This window comes from Chanos chanos, chromosome 4, assembly GCF_902362185.1.
Source record: "Chanos chanos chromosome 4, fChaCha1.1, whole genome shotgun sequence".
Classification (NCBI taxonomy): Eukaryota; Metazoa; Chordata; class Actinopteri; order Gonorynchiformes; family Chanidae; genus Chanos; species Chanos chanos.
Window position 1 is genome coordinate 17,330,926 of NC_044498.1, and position 24,304 is coordinate 17,355,229.

Sequence of the window (24,304 nt, forward strand, 5' to 3'; positions counted from 1 at the left end):
ATATCATTTATTGAGAGATAGTCTGAATCTTGTAATCATCACGTCCTGTGTAAAACGCTGTCAGGGTTTAGTGTAGATGTGTTACGAAATTCCAGCTAGTCGTATATAATCCTTATTGTTTTTTTTTTTTAATGTTATTTTATAAAGCATGCATGAAAACATACCATGTGATTCATATAGTAGCCACATTTAAAACATTCAATAAATCATATAACTCTCCTAAAACGACTGCTTTAAACTTAGGTGCCAGTTTGTTGATTGGGGTGAATTTGACTCTCATTGGCCTAGATTAGCATGTTAATGTTAATATCTCATGCATGTTAATATCTCATTGATAACTGATTTTCTCATTTTTCTGTCTTGTAGCCCTCCCCTATTCTCTGAGATTATGGATTCACATGATCAAACATGGGACCTGCACGTGAGCCACAGAAAGGAAAAAACACTTTCTCACACGTGCACAAACACACACACACACACACACACACACACACATACACATATATACATACACACCACACACACACTGTCCTCAGATAACCCAGTATGTTGGATTTTACTTGTGGACTATGAACAGGCCTATGGCCATGGGCCCCTAGGATCACTGACTGACAATATTCAATTTACACAAGTAGACCACAGATCTTAGACGTGACTACAAGTTTCACTCTAACTGACAGAGCTAAGTGAATAGAATTTGCTGCATGCAGTAATTAAGCAGGTCCATTTTATGAGGGGTTCTCTTTTCACATATTTGTATTATGGTGCAGCTACTAAGATGCAGTACTGAGAAAAATTAAATTTTACAATTATTTTCATGTTGCATTATCATTTTGCTTTCAAATGTGCAATTACTTTTTTTTTTTAATTAACTGAAGGTGCCCAACATTGTGTACTGAGAGATCATCTAAATCTTGTAGCCATCGCGTCCTGTCTAAAACACAATGAGGGTTTAGTATAGATATATTACAAAATTCTAGCTAGCCCTGTATAATACTTATGGTTGTTTTAAAAGGCTACTTTAAAGCATGTACTGAGGCACACCATGTGATTCATACAGAAGTTACTTTTAAATTGTCATAAATGTTTATTCAAAATTTAGCATAAGTATCAACAAAACTATTTCAAAAGTGGTGGCCTCTCATCAGAATACTTTTATGTTTAACCTTGAGCTTTTGTTTCATTTTAACATGCAGAGCTGGGCAAATGTTGTCACCTCAAATTTTATAGAATTATACAAATGTTGAATTAAGTTTGATTTCATTTGATCATATTACAGAATAGTTTTATCTCTCTTTCTTTGTTAACTCTGATAACTGTTCAGCACCAAAAATAACTTGTCTGTTTAACCTTGACTTGGTGAGCATTATGCAGTGCTGAAATTCAGGGCAAATCTAGTGACAGAAGTCATAGAATGATGTGACACTAGCTTTTAGTCACACCCGTGTTCTCATATTAGCCAGCTGGACATACTGGAAACAGTGTGTTTGACTTCTCTATCTGTGGTATCAAGGCCCTGACAGATCAATGACTACTATTTTAAGACAATCTGACCTTCTGCTTTTGGTCAAAAATGGGAATGTCAAATATTTGCTGAGCAACATTTTAACAGAGGATTTAAGTCAGGAGCCTAAGGACAGCAATGGAATGGAAGTTGAGATATGTGCAAATTAACAAGATCAAATAATTTAGTAGTCTGATTACACCATTTAAAATTCTTCATCTTCTCTCATAAGGCAGTTGTACTGACTGTAGTTTACAGTATAATATTTAATTTGGAGAAAAGTAGTTAAACCTGAAAAAAGTGAAAACAACTGTCTTGAGGATGCCATTAGCATAAATTTTATTACCATATTTGTGATATACTTTTGGGCTTAATATGTCAACCTTGATTTGGTGGAGGGTCCTTACACCAGACACAGTTGCAGCAAAAGTACACCATCTTGTCTCCTGCCGTCGGTACGGTTATTAGCTGTAGCTTTTTTTTGCTAGATTATTTGATAGTAGGATTTAATCCTGATTTCAGTTTAATTGCTTATGAACCTGATGAAATCCATCAGAAAGTAATTATCTGACTATGTCATGTATCTGTGTGATGTCTGTAGGCTTACATGTGGGACGAGGCATTGGACTGTGTAAATATTTAGTAAATGATTGGCTAACTTGGTAACCTACTTAGAAAATAGGAGGGGATTGTCAGTCTTTGACCTTGTGTGGATTGTCACATGACCAAAATAAAATGTCTTGTAGTCACAGAGGGGAGTGGCTTAACACAGCGACATGTCCTAGTTTATTAGTGATTAACAGGACATTAAATGTTAAAAATATACATCATCTGTACTGATAATATTGGGAATTTGAGCTACACTTGTGAGTTGGAAGAATCATAGCATTATAACTTACACTTATGACAAGAAGGGCTGTTAGAGGAGCTGAAGGACTCTGGTTGATTATTAACTAGTCTGTCAAATTTATTGTGTACAGTGATGCTGTCAGAAAGCATTTCCTTCTCTACCTACTGTGAGCAACAGACTTCTCCGAGTAAGGCCAACAAAACATGCATGCTTGCTACAACTCCAGACTGAGGTAGGGTACTCACCATGTCTCATCAACAGTTGTATTAAAAGTATATATTTAAAATGTTTTGAAAGTGAGTTTAGTATTCATAAATTGTAATTTTTGAGTTTGAAGATGGATATTCTACAATGCATAAGATAATATGTTGACTGAATTGCAGTTTTGAAATGGTTTTTGGACATTTTAATCTTGGAAAAGATTAAATGATCTCCAATCAGCGTAGAATACTGACATATGTTAATGTTTCTACTCATGCCGCCTGACACCAGAGTAGGTAAAGTAGGCTGTGGTTTGTTGGGGCAATAAAATACACGTTCGTATTGTTTACTGATTTCCACACAACGCTGCATATCTCCTTACAGAATTTACAATATGTGAAAGGAAAATTAGTAAGAGTAAAATGTTCCATCATTTTTATTAACCAGTCAACTTGCCTTCAATGATTATTTTCTACACACGCAACACTGTTTTAACACAAACATCATATGAACGTTTTATTAATAGCAAATACATTTCATCAGGATTGTGCTGTTCTAATTGTATATCTTGTGATGTTGGCCCTGAGTTCAGTTTGACTGAGTGGGTAAACATTGCGTCAAATTAACAGTAAAAGACATTAGTCTGGTGCCAGATGTTTACATGCCTTGATATGAAGTGTTGGACTGTATCAGTCAGTATATTCTCGAGTGTAAGCATTTTATGAGTGAGAGATATAAATACTCTGAGGTTATACACTGTGCATTTGAGTATAAAAATGAAAATTCCCTCTGCCCTTCTCCTGTCCTTACAATCTGGTGTGAATTGAAAACCACAAATAATTGGAAAAATAATGGACAAATGTTTTTTTTAAAAAAAAATACATTCCATCTTCCTGATCTTGTGATCTCTAGCCTCTGCCTTACTTTAATGAATAGGAGATACATGCGTATTTAATAACACACAAACATTTCAACAGAACAACCGTTTTAAAAAGTTGTGATCTGTCTTAATTAACCATTATCCAAGCTGCCAGTTTGTTGATTGGGGCGAATTTGACTCTCATTGGCCTAGATTAGGGCAAAGAACATGCATGTTAATAGCTCATTGATAACTGATTTTCTTATTTTTCTGTCTTGTAGCCCTCCCCTATTCTCTGAGATTATGGATTCACACACTCAAACATGGGATCAGCACGTGAGCCACAGAGAGGTAAAAACACCTTCTCACATGTGTACACACACACACACACACACAAATATATACATACACACCACACACACACTGTCCTCAGATAACCCAGCTGAATGTATGTTGGATTTTACTTGTGAACTATGAACAAGCCTATGGCCATGGGCCCCTAGGACCACTGATTGTTGCAATATTAAATTTACACAAGTAGACCACAGATCTTAGACGTGACTACAAGCTTTAGTCCAGCTGTCAGAGCTAAGTGAATAGGACTCGCTACATGTAGTAGTTTAGCAGGTCCATTCTTATGCAGTGTTCTCTCTTCACATATTTATATTACTTTGCAACTATTGAGAGAGTGACTTAGGAAGAGAGTACTAAGGGTACAGAGACCAATTCCATCTTATGATTCACTGGTTTTATTTTCATGTCACATTAACATTTTCATTTCTGAATGATTTGAGCCAAACGAATAAGCTTCTTATTGTTTCATTGACTGTTTATATTAGCCGCAATTTATAGTGGCTCATTAAGTTTTATGATGATGATGATGCATTGATTTATAAATATTCCATGAATCCAGATAGCTAGCACTGAACATACATTTCCTCCTGATTTCCCTCTGTCCAGGATCCCTCTCAGCAGTGTGGATCTGGGCTCAATAAGGACACTCAGTGCCCTGTGTGTCTACAGACTTCCACTTTCCCTGTGAAGACCAACTGTGGACATATATTCTGTGGTACGTGAACACACATTATATTTTAAGTACATTCAGTAACACCCAGAAGGGAAAACCATGTCAGATAGTATGGGCACAGCATAACTTGGAACTGCGCACTGTCTGGTTCTATTGGTGTTCTAGAAAGAAGTTCTCTGGCATCATAGAAAATAATTTTAGTGTCTTAATTACACTGATGAATAATATGGCAGGTGGCTGAAGGACAGCTGTGGTAATGGTCATAGTATAGGCAAAGTAAACATATCTTACGTCTGAGTTTAAAACTGATCTAAGATCAGTTGGACTGTTCTCACTGTCATGTTAAAAATAGGCATCAAATGAAAGAAGGTACTGCCAGGTCAGTTTTCTGGTGCCTATAGTTACTGGTTTTGTAGTAGATGGCACTCAGCACTCATTGTTAATGCAGTGAAAAAAAATATTCTCCAAAGCACTGGGTTAGTAATGTGGATTTTGCAATTCTGGGCATCTCAGAATGAGGTAATACAGGTTAAGAGAAAGATAGCAGTGAAGGGGGTTGGTATCAGAGCAGCCCAGCTGGGCAGAGAGGGAGCAGAGAGTGGGAAGCAGCAGATGGTGGAGGGTGGTGAGACAGCAGGAAGAACTCTCACACCATGGAATAAACTGTGAGTCATGAGACTTAGCTGAAAAGCTGTCCAGGGTTTAATATTTAACCACCTCCATGACAATGATGCCCTTTCCTTTCACCTGACACCACTCACATGACCACGGGCTCCTTTACCAGTCCTCACGGAGAGAGAGAGTGTGTGTGAGAGAGAGAGAGCGAGAGAGAGTGAGAGAGCGATAGAGAGAGAGAGAGAGAGAGAGAGAGTGTGTGTGTGTGTGTATGAGAGAGAGAGAGAGCGATAGAGAGAGAGAGGGAGAGAGAGAGAGAGAGAGAGATAAAAAGAGAGATTGTTAGTATTCACGTTAACACGCTGAGGATCATTTCTCATAAGGAAGTGGAGGCACAGTGGAAAACCTGTATTCTGATACTGTAATTAGGCATCACAAAAAAACAGATCAGACAACAAAAAAAATGGGAAATGTTGTATAGTTTACAACACTAACACCAACAATAATCCACATGACCACAACACTGTCTTTATTTCATTTAAATTTAAATTTTTACAACTTTGGTTGTAGTGTAGTGAAAGCTGGTAGTGCTTTCTAATCAGAACTGATTCTGGCGGTAAACTGTCAGAGTGATATGTGGCCGCTCAGACCAACATTGTCTGACCTGTCCTTAGTCACGTAGGAATGCAACAGTGACAAGGCTGGTTGTAAATTCTTCAGCAAGGTCAGATCTGTGCTTTGCCCTTATCGACCTGGTTACCATTATGTTACCTCACGTACACCACAGAAAAGTGGTTCTGGAAGATTTTGTAAACTCTGACCCAAAACACCGCATTGAACCCCCTAGCCAGCGTGACCTGATACTATGACCAAAGTGAAGGATAAGTCAATGAAAAAACACAGAGCGGAAGATAATAAACACAAAATAAATGTTTGCCCTTTGGTGATTAGCTTTATCATTTGACCATAAAATTATGTCCAGAATGTTCAAAAAGTTGAAAAAACCCTTTTGAAATTCATAACAATTGTCCAATTGTCTAATTGTCATATTCATGTACAGGCGAATGAACAACTTCTTTTTTTATCCTCATAGTCATCCAGATACTCATAGTTCTGTGTCTCTCTTTCTCTCTGTCCAGCCCCTTGTCTGATCTCTTACTGGAAGCATGGCTCTTGGCTAGATGCGATCAACTGTCCTTTGTGCAGACAGAAGGTAAGAGACACGCCCTTATCCCGTACCTCTTCCAGTGATTGTATGAAACATCACGTACAGCCTCATCTCTCTCACACACGGTTGTGTAACCAAATCCACTCTGCATCCACCTCTCAGGTCAGCGTGATGTGCCGTCTCTTCAGTGAAAGCAGATCTAATCATCAGGAGAGAGAGATGTTGAAGCACATACAAGACTACAACAAGCGTTATTCAGGGGCGCCTCGACAGGTATGGACACCGTCAAACCTTTTCCTTGAATCTACTCACAACATTTGCCGTTTGGAACACTCTCCCTCTTTTATGACGATGACTTGGCTAATCGATAGCATAGAGTTTATGACTCTGCAATCTATGTTATTGCTTTTGATTATGTTGGACCTCTTACCACGTTTGTATAAAATCATACTGTATTCACCCACCTATTCTTTAGTGTCATTCCTATAAACCCAAAGAATAAAGGACATTATGACTTTAGAGCTTCACATTGTGGGATGGTGACAAAATCCCAGCCCCTCCCTTGTCTGACCTATGTGTACTGCTGTAGCAACTCTTTATTTTCAGCCATTATGTAACAGGAAATGTAAAATTGTTACCCTCATTTCAGTCTCTTTACGTTCTATTCTAGATGATGGACTACCTGTGTGACGCTCCTCTCTTCCTCCTCCTGGTGATGCGGGGCCTGGGGAACATTGGGGGGTTAGTGTGGCTCTTCCTCCTGAGGGTGGCTTTATGTGGATTTGGGGCTGCCATGTCTTTGGCATCACCCTTAGAGGCCGTTCCAGACCCCTTTGGTGGAGTGTTGGGAATCCTAGACGACTTGGTGGTTGTCTTCCTTGTCCTCATCTGCATTATCAATATCAACCAGCAGATGGCACCAGAACGAGCAGCCGGGACTCGTACAGTTACACAAGGCGTCCTTACTGACACACTGTAGCGAGGACATGACATAAAAAACGGCAGATCATGTGTGCTAGGTTCAGAACTGTACTTGAGTAGGTGGAGGGTCTATGGAAACCTCAGCAGGACGTAGTAGGGGATGGATTTTAGTGTAGCACACTGTGGAATGTGAGTTTGATGAGGTACAGAAAACAGGGCAGCTGGGAGGTCCTTAATCAGTGTTATGGCAGGAGAGAGAGGTGTTAGACAATGGGCCGTACCTGAGAACTGTTAGTAAGTGTGGACAGCATGTACAATTCCTTTGGACAAATCCCATTTGTGGTCATCATAATGTAGTCCTGGGTCCACACTGAAAAAGCACGACCCACAATGTTAAGTTTACAAAACTCGCTTATTTTGTAGAGTACCATGACTGTATATATTGTATTTTTTTTTTCAGGGGTGAATGCGTGAGATATATGTGTACTCTGATGTTTCAGAATCTTTTATCATTGCTTATTATTTGCTTATTAGTGGTATTTGTTTGTAGTGAATCTCAAACCTGAATAGCTTTTATCCCATAAACTACTGCACTAGTTGAACATGCATGGTGGGTCTGTAAAATGAGTTATATTGTATATATGTCATGATCACTATTTTTGTAAAGCTGTTCCATCCTAATAAATACTTATTTATCTTCTCATTCTTAATCTCTTAAGGGAGTGAATAAGTGACAAACACACACAAACACAGAATCTGCAGTTCAGCATAATTGTTTTTATTTTTGTCTCCAGTTTTATTCAGTGTTTAAAAAAACAGACCTCAAAGAGATTTATTAATGTCACACTCTGAAGCATTACTAGCACAATGTATATAAACATTTAACCAAATGTCCCCAGGTTATTTAATGTTTTCTGAACTAAGTATGTATTTGCAATTAGTAAGATCTCAGATATGATTAGTGTTCACACTTCAATGTGACGTTTTTAAAGAATACTAAACGTCACAGGAGTAACAGCTTATAAATCAAGCTGTAGCTTGGTAACGTTTCAGCAGGACAGGAACATATAATACTGCCATGAATTACCCACTCACAAATTAGGCAATCAGGTCTACAAAAGAAGAATGTTACATTAGACATAACCATTGTAAGACAGTGAAATTCATTCAAGTACCCTAAAACATATATGAAAAAAAAAAAATAGTCACACAGGAATGTATGGGAATTATAGCGATGAATGTCTAAGTAATGCTTCTGACAACATAATACAGCACCATGTCAACTATATATAAGAATATCCCAGAACCGTTTTAGCAAGTCTACTGGTCGTCTCTAAAGTACCAAAGGGTGTAAACTTTCTTATTAAGGGCTCTGACACCAGGCCACAGCGTTCTTGAACATGGTGAGCCATGGAGAGGGGTCCAGTGAAGCCTTCAGGGGACCTGGGGCCCAGGCCCACTGCCAGCCCAGCACAGCGCGCTCTGGGTGGGGCATCATGGCAAGATGCCGCCCATCAGCGGAGCAGATGCCAGCCACGCCCTGGGCAGAGCCGTTGGGGTTGAGTGGGTACTGCTCAGTAGGGCGTCCAGAGTCATCCACATAGCGCAGGGGTGCCAGCGAAGCATCAATTAGTTTACGCTGAGCCTCCGGAGAACGGAACTGCATCAAACCTGTACGAGCCAAGGGAGTAACCATTACCTCGAATCTCTGGATGTTCGAGGATCAATTAAGTAGGATTTTTTTTAAATAGCGTTCTAATACTGGTCATCCCTTAAAGATGGGGATGTTGTAAGGTGCTAAAACACAAGTTGAGAAATCACCACTTCGTTCATAGACATTAAGGGGTGTTTTTCTGTACTAACAGAAATGCAAAATAAATCAAGAGATCGTGTTTTTCTGTAGACGTTACTCACCTTCACCATGGGCAACCCACACACCTAAAGCAGAGCCTTCCATACCCTTCAGCATAATGGCTGGGGAGGGCAGGATCCCTACACTCACAAACCGTGACTCAAAGCGTCCAGACTCATTATGAGTCAGAGTCACGTCTGTCCCTGCATAAAGGGGGGATATGAGGGGAGAAAAAGGAGAAACGATGTGAACACTGACATGGAAATGATGACGAATGAGAAAAGGATAGAGAAAATGATTTATGATGTGCCATCCAGTGCATTTTATAAGCGATAATGTTTTTGTTTTTTTCTTCTCTCGTCCACCAGTCAGAACTACTTCTCTCACCTCCATCCTCTCTTCCTGCCACCCAGCCCAGCAGGGCCATAAGCTGGCAACCATTACACACACCCAGACTCAGTGTGTCAGCACGGTGACGAAAACGCTCAAACTCCTCACGAGCCTTTGAGTTAAAGGTCACTGTGGCTGCCCAGCCTGAGGTAAAGGAAGGTCAGAGAGACAGAGAGAGAGACAGGGAGTTTCAGAACTGTTAATAATCTAAGCTTAGGTTAAAGCATGTACTATGAGAAGACCTAAAGAATTTGGTGGGCAGTTACAAAAGAAATAGAAAAAAAAAAAAAGACAGAGCACAGCCCTTTAAGTATTGCAAAACAAAAATCTTTACTTCTCCATCTAATGTGGCAAATGAAACTCAATGCTGAAACAATAACAGTAACAGGACACGAGTCTATGGAGATAGCACTGATACCCAAGTCTGTCAGTTCTCACCTTTGGCTGACCCTAAAACATCTGCATAACTGAATCCACCCACAAATACCACTGCTTTAAACGGGTCAAGGGTTACAGAACCTAAGCAGAGATCCTGCATTGTGACATCCCACACCTTCAAGAAAGAGAGATTAAAAGACCAAATGTCAAAAGAAAAACAACAATAACAACAACAAAAAAAGCACTGTCAAAAATTGAATGACATTGTTAAAGCGCACTGTCTACAAACAGTGCTAGTGTACAATAGTATGATATCTTTTGTGTGATAGGAGTTGTGACTGATGAGGAGTGCATTTTGTACCTCAAATCCAGCCATAAAGAGAGCAACCGACATTTCCCTGTCTCCATTACTACCCTCCTCTCTCACCACAGCAACACTGGGCTTCCCCACTGCTTAAACACAACACATTAAATGACAGTAAAAGCATTCAGAAACCAACACAAATAGGAGGCTTACAAACATCACCATTAAACAGCTTTTTAAATAGATTTTTCTGATCTTAAGCTTTACGAACAGAGAAGGAGTTTTAAGATCACAAATTCACTTTGCAACACATTTTCTGTTTTTTTTTTTTTTTTTTTTTTAAATACTTCACTCTCACCAATATCTTTCAAGACTGGTGTTTGTGCCGGGTCAAAGGTCAGTTTGAAGTATGGCTGCATGCGATTGGCCAGCCCCTCCTCTTCCTGTTGCACACACAGTGGATTAGCCTGCAGGCGCTCCAGCTGGAAACTAGTGCTTTCCCATAATGCCCTGAGCATAGGCAGATGTTCGCCCAGCACTTCTTCTCCGCAAACACGCACTTTGACCTGGGGAGAGTGAGGAGGAACCCAAAGTAAACAAATTAAAATCTTCTAAAAGTCTGGTTCAATAAACAGGTTACGTACTCTGTGCAGCTTTTTTTCTACAGCTATTATAATCTTATCTGTCTCCCTGACTACTAACTGATGCTGCATGTCATCTAAATAGATGTTGACCCAGCTGACACAGATCACTGTTATCAATAAACACTGTTCAGCTCACCATAGACTCTGGCCCAAAGCCACAGGTAGTGCCAATCCTGTGGCACGGTAAACCGGCATCCATGTATCTCTGACAAACAAGCCCGGCGTGCCTCTCGGATGCCTCCAGAACTAAACCCAGCTCTTCAGAGAACAGTACCTCCATCACTGAGGGAAAAAAAAAAGAGAGAGATTGAAAAGAAGGAATGATTTTAGTTCAATGGGAAAATCTGCTTCTACAAACAGTTTGAATGTTAAACATCTGTGATTGTTGAAGAGCAGTCTAGCTAAGCATTTTCTAAGAAATTCAGTTCATACACACCTCCTCCCTGTAAAGGTAAGTCCACCTCTATCCCACGGTTCCCTGCAAAAGCCATCTCCAGCAGACAGGAGATGAGTCCTCCATCGCTAACATCATGCCCTGCACTGAGAAGTCGCTCTGTGGTGGAAAATAAAAGGATTAATATTTATTATCCATAACTGTTGTGCTATACACATAATAGCAAAAATAACAAGAACATGAAAAATATTTTCAGACCTGCATTATTATTAATGTATGTTGACCAATGCAAATGGTACTATTACTGTAAAAGTGATTATTATTTGAACTGGTCATGTAGTAATTCAATCCAAGAGGTACAGAGTGATGGTTAATTTCAACTATGGAGACAGTCCAGAATACTGACCCTGCAGAAGGAGTGTGATTTGTGAGGCTGATCTGCTAATGAGGGTGGGGATATAAAGGACATTACTGTATACGGGATAATGAGAGGGTGTGGCTACAGTAGGAACTGACCCTGTAGAAGAGCCTGAGTGGTGTTGAAGCAGGCAGAGAGCTTGTGTGGATGATCCAGGTCAGGACTGCAGTCTCCCAACTGCCCGTAACACTGAGCCAAAGCAGAACCGCCCAGTCTGTATTTACCTGGGCTTACAGGTACATACAGCAATACGCCTACAGAGCAGTGTCAGAGAAGAGGGACAAGATCACTCAAAAAAACCCAAAAAACACACACAGGCTGTTTCTAAGGATGGTATATGTAGGTTAACCGTTTAGTAGGCAGTGGTTTTAACTGTCCAAAGTTTAGACTGACCTTGGCCGTCAGGGTCCTTGAGGTCAGGGGTCACAGTTGCTGTGATATCAGGACATACAGCGTAAACTGAGATCACCAGAGAACCTGGGATAGAGAGAGGGGCAGAAAGGGAAAGTTTGTACACTGCAGCTCATCCAGCAAGGAGGAATAGGTGCACTAGTCACTTCACATGCACATACCTGGTGCTTTGACTGTTTCCCCCCTCACACGGGCAGCCATACTGAGAGAGTCCTTTCCTCCATCCACGGCCACACCCAGCTGGGCCATGACCTCACACATGGCCTGACAGGCCTCCCACAGGCTGGCCCCCTCCCCGGGCAGCTTGGCCGCCCACATCCAATTCCCACTGCACTTCACATCCTAACAGAGAGCAAACACAGATATATTCTCATCACCTGTATTCAACACACCACACACAGTTGATTCACCTATATACAATACACCACACACAGTTGATTCACCTGTATACAACAAACTACACACAGCTGATTCACTTTCCCATGCTCTTCACATTCTAACAGAGGGCAAATACACAAATATTCTCATGACCTTTACACAACACACCAGTCAACATATATGCCATTATACTCCAACAGAAAATGCACACATGTACGCACACATGCATGCACACACACACACTCTTTGTCTATACATACAGTCATTTCAGCCCCCCTCCCATGCACCTCACATGCTGATAGAGAACAAAACTCTTCCACACAGCACAGAGCACCATTCAGACTAACTATGAACCTACATAACAACGCACTTCATATTCTAACACATCCTAATAATTATCACTGACTCACACTACACTTCACTACTTCTACAGCCTTTTATGACGTTTATTATGATTATGGTCTGCTCTGGTAGTCTGTGAGCTCTACCTTGAGGGCAGAGACCCTGGCAAACACCAGGTTAGTGAGAGCCTCCCCCACGGCCATACGAGCCCCGGCCGCCGGAGAAACGAGGCCTTTGATTGGCTGTTCCCCTATCGCTGTGGCAGCACCCTGAAGGCTGAAGGGTGACAAAGCCACTACTGCCACGTCAGCCAGCGGGGTGTGGAGGGGTCCTACGCATTGTTGCTGGGCAACCAGTCCTGTCACAGAGCGATCCACCTGTGAAAGAGAGGCCGGAGGTTGTCTGAGTATGGTACATTACAATGACTCAAATAACTCAGCATCTCCAAACTCAAAGAAAAGGAGAAGGAAATACTTTGATTTTTTTAAGAAAGCAGTCTTAAAATGTACACTCAACAGATTTTTTACGTAAAATCTCATTTTTGAGGAATGAACAGAATTAAGCCATTTATAAAACAGTGCAAACATTACGAAGTTTGTTGTATTTTGTGAAAGTTGTAGTTCAGCTGGATTTTACGAGTGTTACTGTTGCTAACTTAGACAGATCTTACTGGACTGTTCTGCTTGGTGTGTATTAGCCTCTTGGAAAATGTGTCCTTTATAAGATATCAGGTTATTAAATTAGGTGTTTTGGACAGAGTGGTTTTGATGTTGGTGGGCCAGACCTTATTGGTAAGGTAGCGTTTGCTGGCCACGGCGGGCAGTCTTAAGACCCTCTCCAGGGCAGGAAGCACAGACAGACCGGTAGGAAGAGAGAGAGTGTGTAGTGAGGGCATTATACGTTCCAGCACAAAGTCCTGAGAAACAGAGAGAAAAAGAGAGAGCGTGAATCAACAGTGGCAAATACAACTGACAGTAACAAACACAACCACCAGATGGCGCATTTAGTACAGCATTACATCAGGTATGGCGAGAAAACACTGTGACTAAGCAGTCTCTGCCAGACCTGATAGGATTCAGGCAGGTGAAGTAAAATAGCCAGAGTCAAGCAAATCTTCACGGCTCACCTTCTGTGGCATCTTCCCAAGCACCCAATCCAGCTCTAGATCTACAGGGTTACGACCCCCATTGACCCCGTCGCCATGGTCGCGTAGGTCATCCACTAGGACTATCTGTGAGGTGAAAAACGTCTCAGCGTACAAGGAGTGCAGAACAACGGGCATTCTCTCACACAAACAAACAGGGACGATATTCACACCAACCTTGCCGTTACCAGTTATTCTGCCCACAAAGTCAACGGGGCACTTCTCCCTCTGACACACCCTTTCCAGAAATTCTCGGTCAGATGGACGAAGCAACAGAGCGTTACTTTCCTGATATTCAGCCCCCCAAAGCTCCAACACGCTCAGGGTGGGGTCACCTCGCTGGAACAGGGTGGCAGGGAGAAATGAAGCACCGATTAGACTGTTAGAGCCAAAATGTATGTCTATGAATTCAGAATGACAGGCAATGTAGTCCGCAACGGCAGGATGATAAAGGGGACTTCTTCAGAATGACAAAAAGTAATGGGCCATTTGAAAAAGAACAGTGAATTATCTCACTTCTGACAAGAAATATAACAGAGAGCAATGTCAAGCATTAGTAGCTCTCAACAGAGATAATCTCCAGGTACAGGGAGCTCCAAAAGTTCTTCTGGACAGTGTTACAATTTTTCTTCTGGCCTTCCAGCACTTTGCATTTGAAGTGATGCAGTGAGACTGAGATTGTCAAAGTGCAGACTCTAAGCTTATATCTGAGGGCATTTTCATCTGTATTAGGTAAAGCAAAGAAATATACATTTTGTGTGTTGTATATGGCACCCCTATTTCAGGGCACTACAAGAGCTTTTTGAATTGACTCTACAGCACTGTCTTGTATGGCGGGGGTGTCTGTGTCATTAGAGCATAAGAAAGTGGTCTAGTCTTGATTCTAGGCTTTGTGTTTGCCTTTGGACACTGTTATTCAGGTTAAACAACAGGAGGAACAAAGAGGTTTCAGTTTGAGGGAAACTGGCCATTATGGAGACCAAAAGAATCTGAATAAATTACTCAAGGCATATTGAACATGCCAAAACCAAAGGCCAAAATAACAAAAGAAATATACTCCATACAGATTTTTGGAGCCCACTTCACATCTGCAGTCTTCATATACACCTTAAGTGCATTTACCGGATCCCGCCTGTAAGGGAAAAAACTCACCTTAAACTTGCTGGTGTAGATGACTGCTCCAGTTGGTTCACTCAGTTCCTTCAGCACGTTTCCTGGACATGAATTCAAACTTCAGTTAAGGACAGGCAGAATAGAAAGTGGTGGTAAAGCAGGGTAGCTTTTCCTCCCAGATCTTCAGACGTGGCATTAAGAGCAGAGAGATACACAACTAAAAGTAAGGTCAGACAGCTTGAAAATACAAACAACCTTCTGGCAAAGATTTTAACAGTGATAGATTTTAACTCTGATGTTTTGTCCTACTAATCTGAGCAGTATTTCTCTACAACTGTCACAGGATCATGACACAGCAAACAATACAAACTCCACCGATACTAATGCTGGAATGATTAATGGATAAAGACTCTTTTACCGTTTCCGCCGGCGCCCTGGTCATGGATGCTGCAGATGGGGTTTCCTGCTGCTCTCTCCAGACAGGCTCTGAGAGCGCGATTCATCTTCTGCTCCATCTCCGCGTCTCCTCTCTGCACGGCTCCCAGGTCACGGGCACTGGAGTTATCGCCTTGCACCTATTACACACACACAGAAACACACACAAACAGACATAGCTTAACCTCACTTGAGTGATCACCCTGCTCCTACGGCACATAAACATCAGACCACACATTTTGACATCCACATGCAAAGGGGCTCACATAAATTTGGACTCCAGGGGTACTACACAGACACACACGCAAACATCTGTGGATAAACACACATGCACTCTCAACCATGGTGATACAACACCCCCTCGCTCATACACTCTCCTACACATTCGCATCCGTTTTGTTTGAGACTTTAAACAGTGATACTGGGCCCTAAATAAACTTGGACTTGAACTTAAGCATCTAAATACTGAAGCTCAGAATCACAGAGCATTGGTGCAACATCATTGACTTTCTCATCTCAGTCAAGTTTGTGTGTCCTGTAGTATGAGATGTATGTGTAAGTACCTGTACAGAAGAAGCAGCACCTCCCCCTACACCAATCCTGTACACAGGTCCTCCTATTTTCACAACCTCCATCCCTGATGGAGAGTGAGAGAAGATGTCAGATCCTCCACATCTCCTTTACAACAAGTCTATGGTGACTTGCGATGTCCATTTAAAACAAGCACCTTAAAACTTTGATTTTCTCACCTGGCTCTGCCTGCTCTTTTTTCACATGCTGGTCCTCAATGGAGCCCAACCCACCGCTGAACATGATTGGTTTGATCCATTCCCTTCGCTCCCCATTGGCCAATCGCATTCCAAAAGAACGAGCAAAGCCTTGAGAGTATGCCAGGAGCAAGAGAGAGAGAATACAAGCAGAACAACATTGAAAAAAAAAACAAGAGAAGAGGGAATACTAAAAATAAACAAGGAAACAGATCTTCAACATTTAACTGTTTCCCCACAAGCTTTAAATATTTACACTCTGACTGATACTAAATAACCTGATTAAGAAAGAGTAGAATCATTTCCTTAGGCCATGAGGAGAATGAAATCTTTTCTATGGTGATTCCATGGTGTGACTAATACCTGCCAAGACTGGCTCTCCAAACTTATTGCCGTAGTCAGAGGCTCCATCACTGGCCTCGATAGCCACCTGAAGCGGGGGGGCAAAACTGGATGGGTATTCCAAACCCTCCTCCTCCCATGGCAGGGCATAACCTGAGGAGACAAAAAGGAAAATGGAATTATGAGGTAAGACTGCACCCAGGTGCTCTGAGAAAGCTTAGATAGTTATATTACATTTCCCTAGACCCCAAATTTTGCTTACACATTTGGGGCAATGACAGTGTACAGGGAAAAATACAGGGGGAAAAAAAAAAAACAACAGATACAGGGAAATACAGGTGGAAAAATGATTAGAGGGACTGACCTGGGATGTGCAGGTTACCAAAGCAATACCCAGCAGTCCCGGCAATCACATGACCTCCCTTGCCGGCACTCTGCACGTCTCTGATTCGCCCCCCCGTGCCTGTGGTCGCTCCACTGAACGGGGCTACGCCTGGGAAAAGTGTAGATACACCATACATAATCAGCATTTTTCACTGAGTAATTATATTACCAAGACATATGCATTACCAACGCACCAGAGGTCTGCTTAATCAGCACATTACTAATTACATTACCAGTTCATTTTCATGATATAATCTCAATATGTAACCAGTTACTGGTAGTTTGTGGTAAAGTGTTTCCAGTGAATTGAGTCTAAGATGGATGTGCTTGTAAACTGTAGGTGGAGTTGTTCTAACCCGTGGGGAAGTTGTGTGTCTCTGCGGTAAAGATGACATGTCTGGTGGTGTGTCGGGTCTCATAGCGACTGGCTTGTGCTGGATCAGTGGGGTACATACACTCCAGCTCCACGCCCTTGATGCCACTGTATACACACACACACACACACACACACAGATACATCATGTACAGCTAAACACTCAATCACAGAAGGCAAAGAACAAATCAGTGAGATATGATATGGGTCGGGAGACAGACAAACAAACACATATGACATTTGAAATGAGGCTTTTGAGGTAGATACCTCAGTTTTACTTTGCTCAAGACCATTCTAATGATGTGTTGTGACAGTCCTTTTTACCTCTGTGCCCCTCACCTGCTGTTGTCAGAGAACTTGATGACGTTATTCTGGTTGCTATGGCGCTGGGTGCCCATGATAAGGTTGAAGAGGGTGTCCTTTTGCTCCTGTCCATCAATGACCATGCGCCCACGGAAGAACCAGTGACGGCTGTGTTCACTAGAGATGGATGACAGGCACATTGAACAAAGAAACTCCATTACTTTAGGATTCTCTAAAAGGGAAAAAGAAAAAGTGTGCAAATGCAGAGATGTACAAAAGCTGTCACATCCACAAAAACATACCTGTTGGACTGGGCCAGGTCAAAGCACTCGACACTGGTCGGGTTTCTCTTCACCCTTTGAAACAGAGCAGTGTAATAATCCAGATCCCAAGAGTCAAAAGCAAGACCTACACACACACACACACATAAACACACGCAGACACACACAACATTATTTGCTTTATATAATAACTAATTTCATAGGACCTTTTTATAATGCTCAATAAAAAAATCAAGGAACACTTTTAAATGGATAGCTGAAGACAAATCATAGGAGTCAACAAAACAAAAAGAAACAAACTTCCATTCATGTACTGCTTCTTCACGCCCTTACAGGGCTCTACCATGATAACTAGATTTGGGCATGTGAGTATTTGAAATTGTAACTGCTGTAACAGACACAAAGAATGTGCTTTGGTCTAATTATCTACCGGTCCACTCACTCACTCAGTCTCTGCTTCTCTCTCTATCTCTGTCTCTCTCCGTCACACACACACACACGCACACACCTCGTGATCTAATCAAGAACTCCCCAGTGATCTCGAGACCTGTACACTTCTTTTAATCACATTTAGGCTACATCATGTGCCCTTTCTACTCAACCCCCCCCCACCCCCCCCACACACACACACACACACACACACACACACACACACACACACACACACACACACACTCACTCTCCCACTCTGACAGAGACTGAACTGGGATTCTGAATAGACAGAGGGAAAAACTCAAGGCCATTCTAACAGAGGGAAATAAGATAACGCAACGTTAAAATGGCGCATGTTGCAATCCACTGTAGGTCAAATAGTTCTGCCCTAGATGTAGGCCATCCTGAAACACTCTACGTTCTTCACTGTCAAAACAAAGCATAAATCTGTACATTTAAGATATAAGAAATAAATCATTTAATCAGTCCTACTCTCTAATTTACTAATCATTTGAAACATTGTTCAAAATAAAACAATAGACACCAGAGACTAAATTTATACAACAATCTTACCTAATTCATTATTGGCCATTTCCAAGGCAACACGACCTTTTCCTAGAATGTCAACCTCAAAAACTTCCTGTGGTTTAACGTCCACGACAAACGAGGTGATTGGTTGTTGGTAAACGCATTCTGTCATGCTGTCATACAAACAGCTAATCAAATTTTCCATTTCTTCATCCCCCAGTGTCCCATTCTGTCCATCTCTGGGCTAAAAGAACAAGGAAAACACGTTAATAAACAAGAGCTATGTACCCTTAAGCATGTAAACATTATCATCCAGATAATGAATGGAAGTCAAGTCAAGGTGAGCTGGTTAACAGCATGCCAGGAGCAGCAGCTTCTCCAGACCTTGATGAGATGCCTGCGGGACAGCTCAACTCTGGAGACCTGCTGGAGTCCTGCACTCTGGCAGATGGACACGGCATTAGTGGACCATGCAGTGGAGAAGTTCAACCTGCAGGTGGCGTTATGGGTCAAAACCACAAATGAGTATTCTGAAGCAACACTGCATACCAATGTATTCACCAAAAACCAGGCCCAACATGAAGCAACACTGCATACAAATGCAGTCACCAAAAACCAGGCCCAACACAAAACTGTCTCTCATCAAAGGCTCACCATTAAGCCAGTACATGGGCAACTCTGAGTTAATACTGTACTATTCACAGTGCTTGCGTTAGTGTTACCTGGGGCCAATCTCCACCATCTTCTCACCCTGTGCAGCTTTAAGAGTAGGCTCTTCACAAAGACCATCAAACTGAGGAGGGCTGAACAACCAGCGCAAAACATCCTTCTGCTTTTCATTGAAAGAGCCAGGATCTAAGTGAGAGAACAGGGAAAACAGACAGAGGAGAAAGAGAGGTGGAAAGGAGGCATGGGAAGAATACAAAAATCAACAAGATATTTCAGCTTTTACTCCATATCTTTCTTCCACAGCTTCATTAATCATTTTCTTCTCCTTCACATCTGGTTTAGTTGTTTACCAACTCTTTGTCCATATCACTTATCTTTCCAACTATTCTTTCTCCTATTCCCTTTCCCTCCCTCTGGGCTGTGTACTGTTACCAGCTCTCACCACTCAGCTCCACATTGTAACAGAGCTCCGTTACTATGGAAACCCCAGGGTACAGCGCCGTGGCCCTCTGCAGGGCACGACCACCTTCAGTCTCATCTGTCCTGTAGAATCGCAACACAGACATGACCCTGAGGACAGAGAGAAATGAGGAGGGGGAGAGAAAAAGAGAGGGGGGGGGGGGGGAATAACGTCCTCAGTGACCTTTCTGAGTTCCTCATGAACTCAAAAGAGCATGATATAAGAGCACAGTTGTCTACAAAGGATTCAGGACTTGACGAACTAACCAAGAGGAGGTACTGGATTATGACTATTCTTAACCTTAATGTGTTAAGAGGTGTGCATAAACCCCAAGCAGTAACAAAAGACTCCAGGACCTTCAATCTATGCTTCATGATGTTCTTTATCAAAGCAAACTATGTGGCATGTGGTCACTGTGCACTGTGTATCTCTGCGAGAGATATTTTATATGGAGCGTTAGGTTTCATAATGAGAGGCATCTAATCATGTTCACTTCGACCATGTCACGTTGGGCACATTAAAGTTACTGAATTAGGTAAACCGAGGACAAACCTTTATCCTGACCAGTGTCACAGTCAAAGATACGGCCGCAAGCAGCGGGACAAGAAGTGGGTAAGACAGAGGTGGCTTGTACTCCTGACTGAAAAGGAAAGAACGAACAACAAAGTTCTTTTTACCCCGAAACAATTTCTACACACGAAGTCCAGCCAGTTGCAGGACAGTTTTACAATGTAAATTCAACTTGGTTACCACAAGATACACCACAACACGTCCACGACGTCATCAGGACTGTGTTCTTAACCGATAGATAACTGTTGGAGAATTTAGAGTTATACTGTATTAAACTTGTGTTTCGTGAGGATGAATGAACGCCAGACTTCCAGTGTTAGCAAACTTGGTTGGAAACACCACACTATATTCTGTGGCACAAGGCTTTGAAAAAATTACATAAAACTTTCGATGGGATATGGTCAGTGTAAGATATAGACAACTTTATATATGAAACACAGGGATACTGACTTAAAGTCGAGCGAAAAACGTCACCAAAGACGTAGTTCACGGTTTTCGGTGGATAACGTTACTTCAGTTGTCTGACAACTTTTAAAAAAACAGATAAAAAAAACAAAGTTCACAGTTAACACTGTAGTTGCCCGTGGCAAATGCTGTGACATTGTTTTCAAACTTTTGTACCTTACCTTTCTGACTGAGCACGGCTTCCCTGATGTCCCCTAACTGCTGGCACTGTCCAAACCTCAGTAATATTGATCCATGTGCTTCCCTCGAAACACGAACCTTCCGCCACGGATTGACAATCTAAGCGCATGCGCGACGATGATGTCTCGCGAATAACTCGCTGTGAATCCCGATGATTGATTTCCTGTGCTGTTATAGTATTCTGAACCCTGAATACTTTAAGACGGCTGCCGCTCAGAGTTATCACATCGCAGACAGCACATTTATTGACTTTTCTCACATACATTACGGTGCATGGGGATTGAAGAGAAACTTGGATTTATACTTGAGTAACGGCACACCGGATGATCAGTGGTAGTGATATATAGCGCCTTCGTGTCTTCGCCCAGTACAGCTGAATGAATATCTTTGTTCGTGTCTGCTCTAATTTACGGACAAAAATCCCTGTCACCAGACCGTATTTCACAGCCAAAGGCAACGTTCATTCTACAGATCTTTTTCTTTTTAATCAAACTTACGTATAGGAGAACAGAGTAAGATGGCCCCCCAGTATGAAAACAGCTATAAACAAAATAAATCATATGACAGAATTTTAGGAAGAGGCAACAATTTCATTCGATCTGTAGTAGAAGAAAGCACATCGAGACTGTGGTAACTGATTTATGCTCAAAAATGTGACTTTCCCCTTTCCGAATGAAATCTGTTGAGCTCCAGGGATATGATGGTTTCAAGAAAACAGAAGTAGAATATTCAGATAAAAGACAAACTTTCTGCAGGCTGCACATCTATGAACTTCTTCAAATCCAAATAGAAGGTGTTGATTGCCAAAGAGGCACAACACTTTCACGCATTAACTGGTGTTACAGGTTTAAAAAAAAAAAAAAAACTGACCCAAAAAATGAATGAAAAAGAGAAAAATTGCTCATCTTATCCTGCTCTCCCCCATCCCAGACCACTTCAATAGAAACACCAGCCTTGGACCTACACTCATTGGTCACGTTATGAGTTACACTTATCTTACAGGTGCACTATATGGGTGTACAATTACAGACTGTAACCCATCCGTTACCATCTACATCTACCTTGTTCATCAGTGTTCAGTTGTTTGTATTACAGGACCACTGTGGTGCAAACCACTGTGTACCACTGTTGACCAGATATTATTTTAATGGCAAACCATTCTCAACACAGCAGTGACACTGACATGGTAGTGGGTGTCATGCTGGTCCATGTCTATCAGGCACAGCAGTGTTGCTAGATTTTTTATACATGTCAGGGTAACTGCTGGGTTAAGAGTGGTCTGCCAGCCAAAAACATCCATCCAACAGTGGTCCTATGGTCAGAAACTGACCACTGATTAAAGACTAGAGGATGACTGACACAAATTTTGCACGGCAACAGATGGGCCATAATTTCTAACTGCACACCAAGGTAGGAGTTTCTAATGAAGTGGCTGGTGAGTGTATTTGTTATGTATGCTAACATACTGATACAGCCCAAAGTTTATTTCAGTGCCTTTAAACTACCAGATTTATTTGTTCTTTCAAATAGCTTTGCAAACGATATCTACAAATAAATCTTCATTCATACGCATACAGACAGGCGAGAGATGATAAACCAGAAAAAAACAGGACTAACAATAAAACTTCCGAGTCAGATAGTGCCATCTTGGATATATTTAATAAATTAAAACAAAGTACAAAAAAATCTTGTACATTTCACCCTTTAAATCTTTCCCTCCCCTCCTCTAAATTCTTTCCTATCAATCACTGACAAACAAGTTATAAGACTGAATTTTCACCCACTGACAGTGTTACCGCTTTGAAATCAACACCTGATCCTTTACCCGAAAAACAAAACATACACATGCTACATGTCTGCAGGCAGCGACTGGGCGGGACACACACTGGCTAGTGGAAAGAGAGCTAGCCGTACTCAGAACATGCTCTTAGCACGTGTTCTATGGGCCTTTCTAGCCGCTTCGGGGTGTGACACTACTTGGAAAATGTTTCAGGTGGCGCGATTATTCTTAATAAGTGCACTCAAAGACTACAAAGTAGACAAGCCCTCAATCTATTCTACATCCAAACTCGCATCCACACACACAAACACGCATACATACACGCATTCTTACATCCTCTGTTTACATGACTAAAACAAGATTAATTGATTTTTCACTACGTATTACAGTGATGGGTGCACAGCTCACAGTAATAAATGTGAATATGTTTTCGTCAGGTCTGGTTAGGTACAAGACATCTCCGTCCACACACACGCAGGATACGACTCTGCCCAGAGGTCCACTCCATTGCCTAAGTGACGCAGACGATCCTGGGGGGAGAAGCAGAGCTCCTCGGCCAAGAGGAGCAATCCACGAGTGGAAGCGAGGGAGAGGGTTGATGTGGTCAGCTCAGTCTTTTCTCATGGAGCGCTCTGATAACACATCTACTCTTATTCGCTTCTTCTTATGGAACAGTTTGACCTTATACTAACCTTCAACCCTCCATCTTTAATGTCAGTACATGTCAGACCCCATGTATGCTGCTAACTTTATATCAAAAAATAACATTAATAATGAAAGTAGTTATAAAACAAAGAAAAAAGATAGGTCACATAACAGAGTTCACAACATTTTGGCAGAACAAGGATAAAGGGGCACAAGTGGGTATAACTAGATAGATATATAGAGATATATTAAGCCACAGAGAATCCAGTCGTCATTGGTCCCTCTCTCTTTCAGTTAGCAGCAGTAGCATAAGGACTCTCACACCCCATGGTTTACTATACATAAGTGTGTATATATATACGTATATATATAATTCTTTGAATTTCTGATCTCCAAAATAAAAATAAAACATTTAACTAACACTATCTTTTTTTTTGTTCATACAGATGCAAAAAAATCACAAGGGAACAGCCTAAGAGCCACGGAAGATCGAGAACATGAGAAAGAGAAGATGAAAGTTTACAGTGAACATGCTGCAGGAAAGGTGCTGTTGCGTCGGGTGAGGGAGAGGAGGAATCATCCCTCTGTATCAACCTGCGTTAACGCAGCAGTACCGACCACCCATAGGGCCCCAAAACAACACATTAGAGAGAGATAGAGAGAAAGACAGAAGAAAAGTGAGGGAGGGGAGAGAGAGAGAGAGAGAGAGAGAGAGGCAGAGGGAGGGGAGAGAGAGAGAGAGAGAGAGAGAGAGAGAGAGAGAAACCTATTACTGCA

General features: G+C 41.7%; 2 protein-coding genes across 3 annotated transcripts; one reads left to right on the top strand and one right to left on the bottom strand.

Annotated features, from left to right (window-relative positions):
• The first annotated feature begins 2,489 nt into the window (after positions 1-2,489).
• Positions 2,490-7,848, top strand: LOC115810873 (E3 ubiquitin-protein ligase RNF170). The gene is made up of 6 exons (XM_030772899.1): positions 2,490-2,586; positions 3,696-3,765; positions 4,375-4,483; positions 6,196-6,269; positions 6,387-6,497; positions 6,895-7,848. The coding sequence occupies exons 1-6, from the start codon at positions 2,558-2,560 to the stop codon at positions 7,201-7,203; spliced, it is 702 nt and encodes a 233-aa protein (XP_030628759.1). The 5' UTR covers positions 2,490-2,557; the 3' UTR covers positions 7,204-7,848.
• A 134-nt stretch (positions 7,849-7,982) lies between these two features.
• On the bottom strand, positions 7,983-21,116 carry pfas (phosphoribosylformylglycinamidine synthase). 2 transcript variants are annotated; one of them, XM_030771054.1, is made up of 30 exons: positions 21,084-21,116; positions 20,440-20,527; positions 19,870-19,997; positions 19,481-19,613; positions 19,143-19,248; positions 18,804-19,002; positions 17,820-17,925; positions 17,554-17,694; positions 17,198-17,322; positions 16,822-16,950; positions 16,479-16,610; positions 16,098-16,226; positions 15,912-15,985; positions 15,332-15,488; positions 14,953-15,014; positions 13,978-14,139; positions 13,783-13,887; positions 13,441-13,572; positions 12,803-13,033; positions 12,098-12,278; positions 11,919-12,002; positions 11,624-11,779; positions 11,150-11,266; positions 10,850-10,995; positions 10,428-10,635; positions 10,127-10,215; positions 9,826-9,940; positions 9,385-9,531; positions 9,060-9,200; positions 7,983-8,816 (listed from the first exon to the last, which is right to left on the bottom strand). In XM_030771054.1, exons 3-30 carry the CDS (start codon positions 19,991-19,993, stop codon positions 8,509-8,511), a joined length of 3,939 nt encoding a protein of 1,312 aa, XP_030626914.1. In that variant the 5' UTR covers positions 19,994-19,997; positions 20,440-20,527; positions 21,084-21,116; the 3' UTR covers positions 7,983-8,508. The 2 variants fall into 2 exon arrangements, with proteins under 2 accessions (XP_030626914.1, XP_030626913.1); XM_030771053.1 differs by having other exon boundaries at positions 10,127-10,218.
• Positions 21,117-24,304: the final 3,188 nt, after the last annotated feature.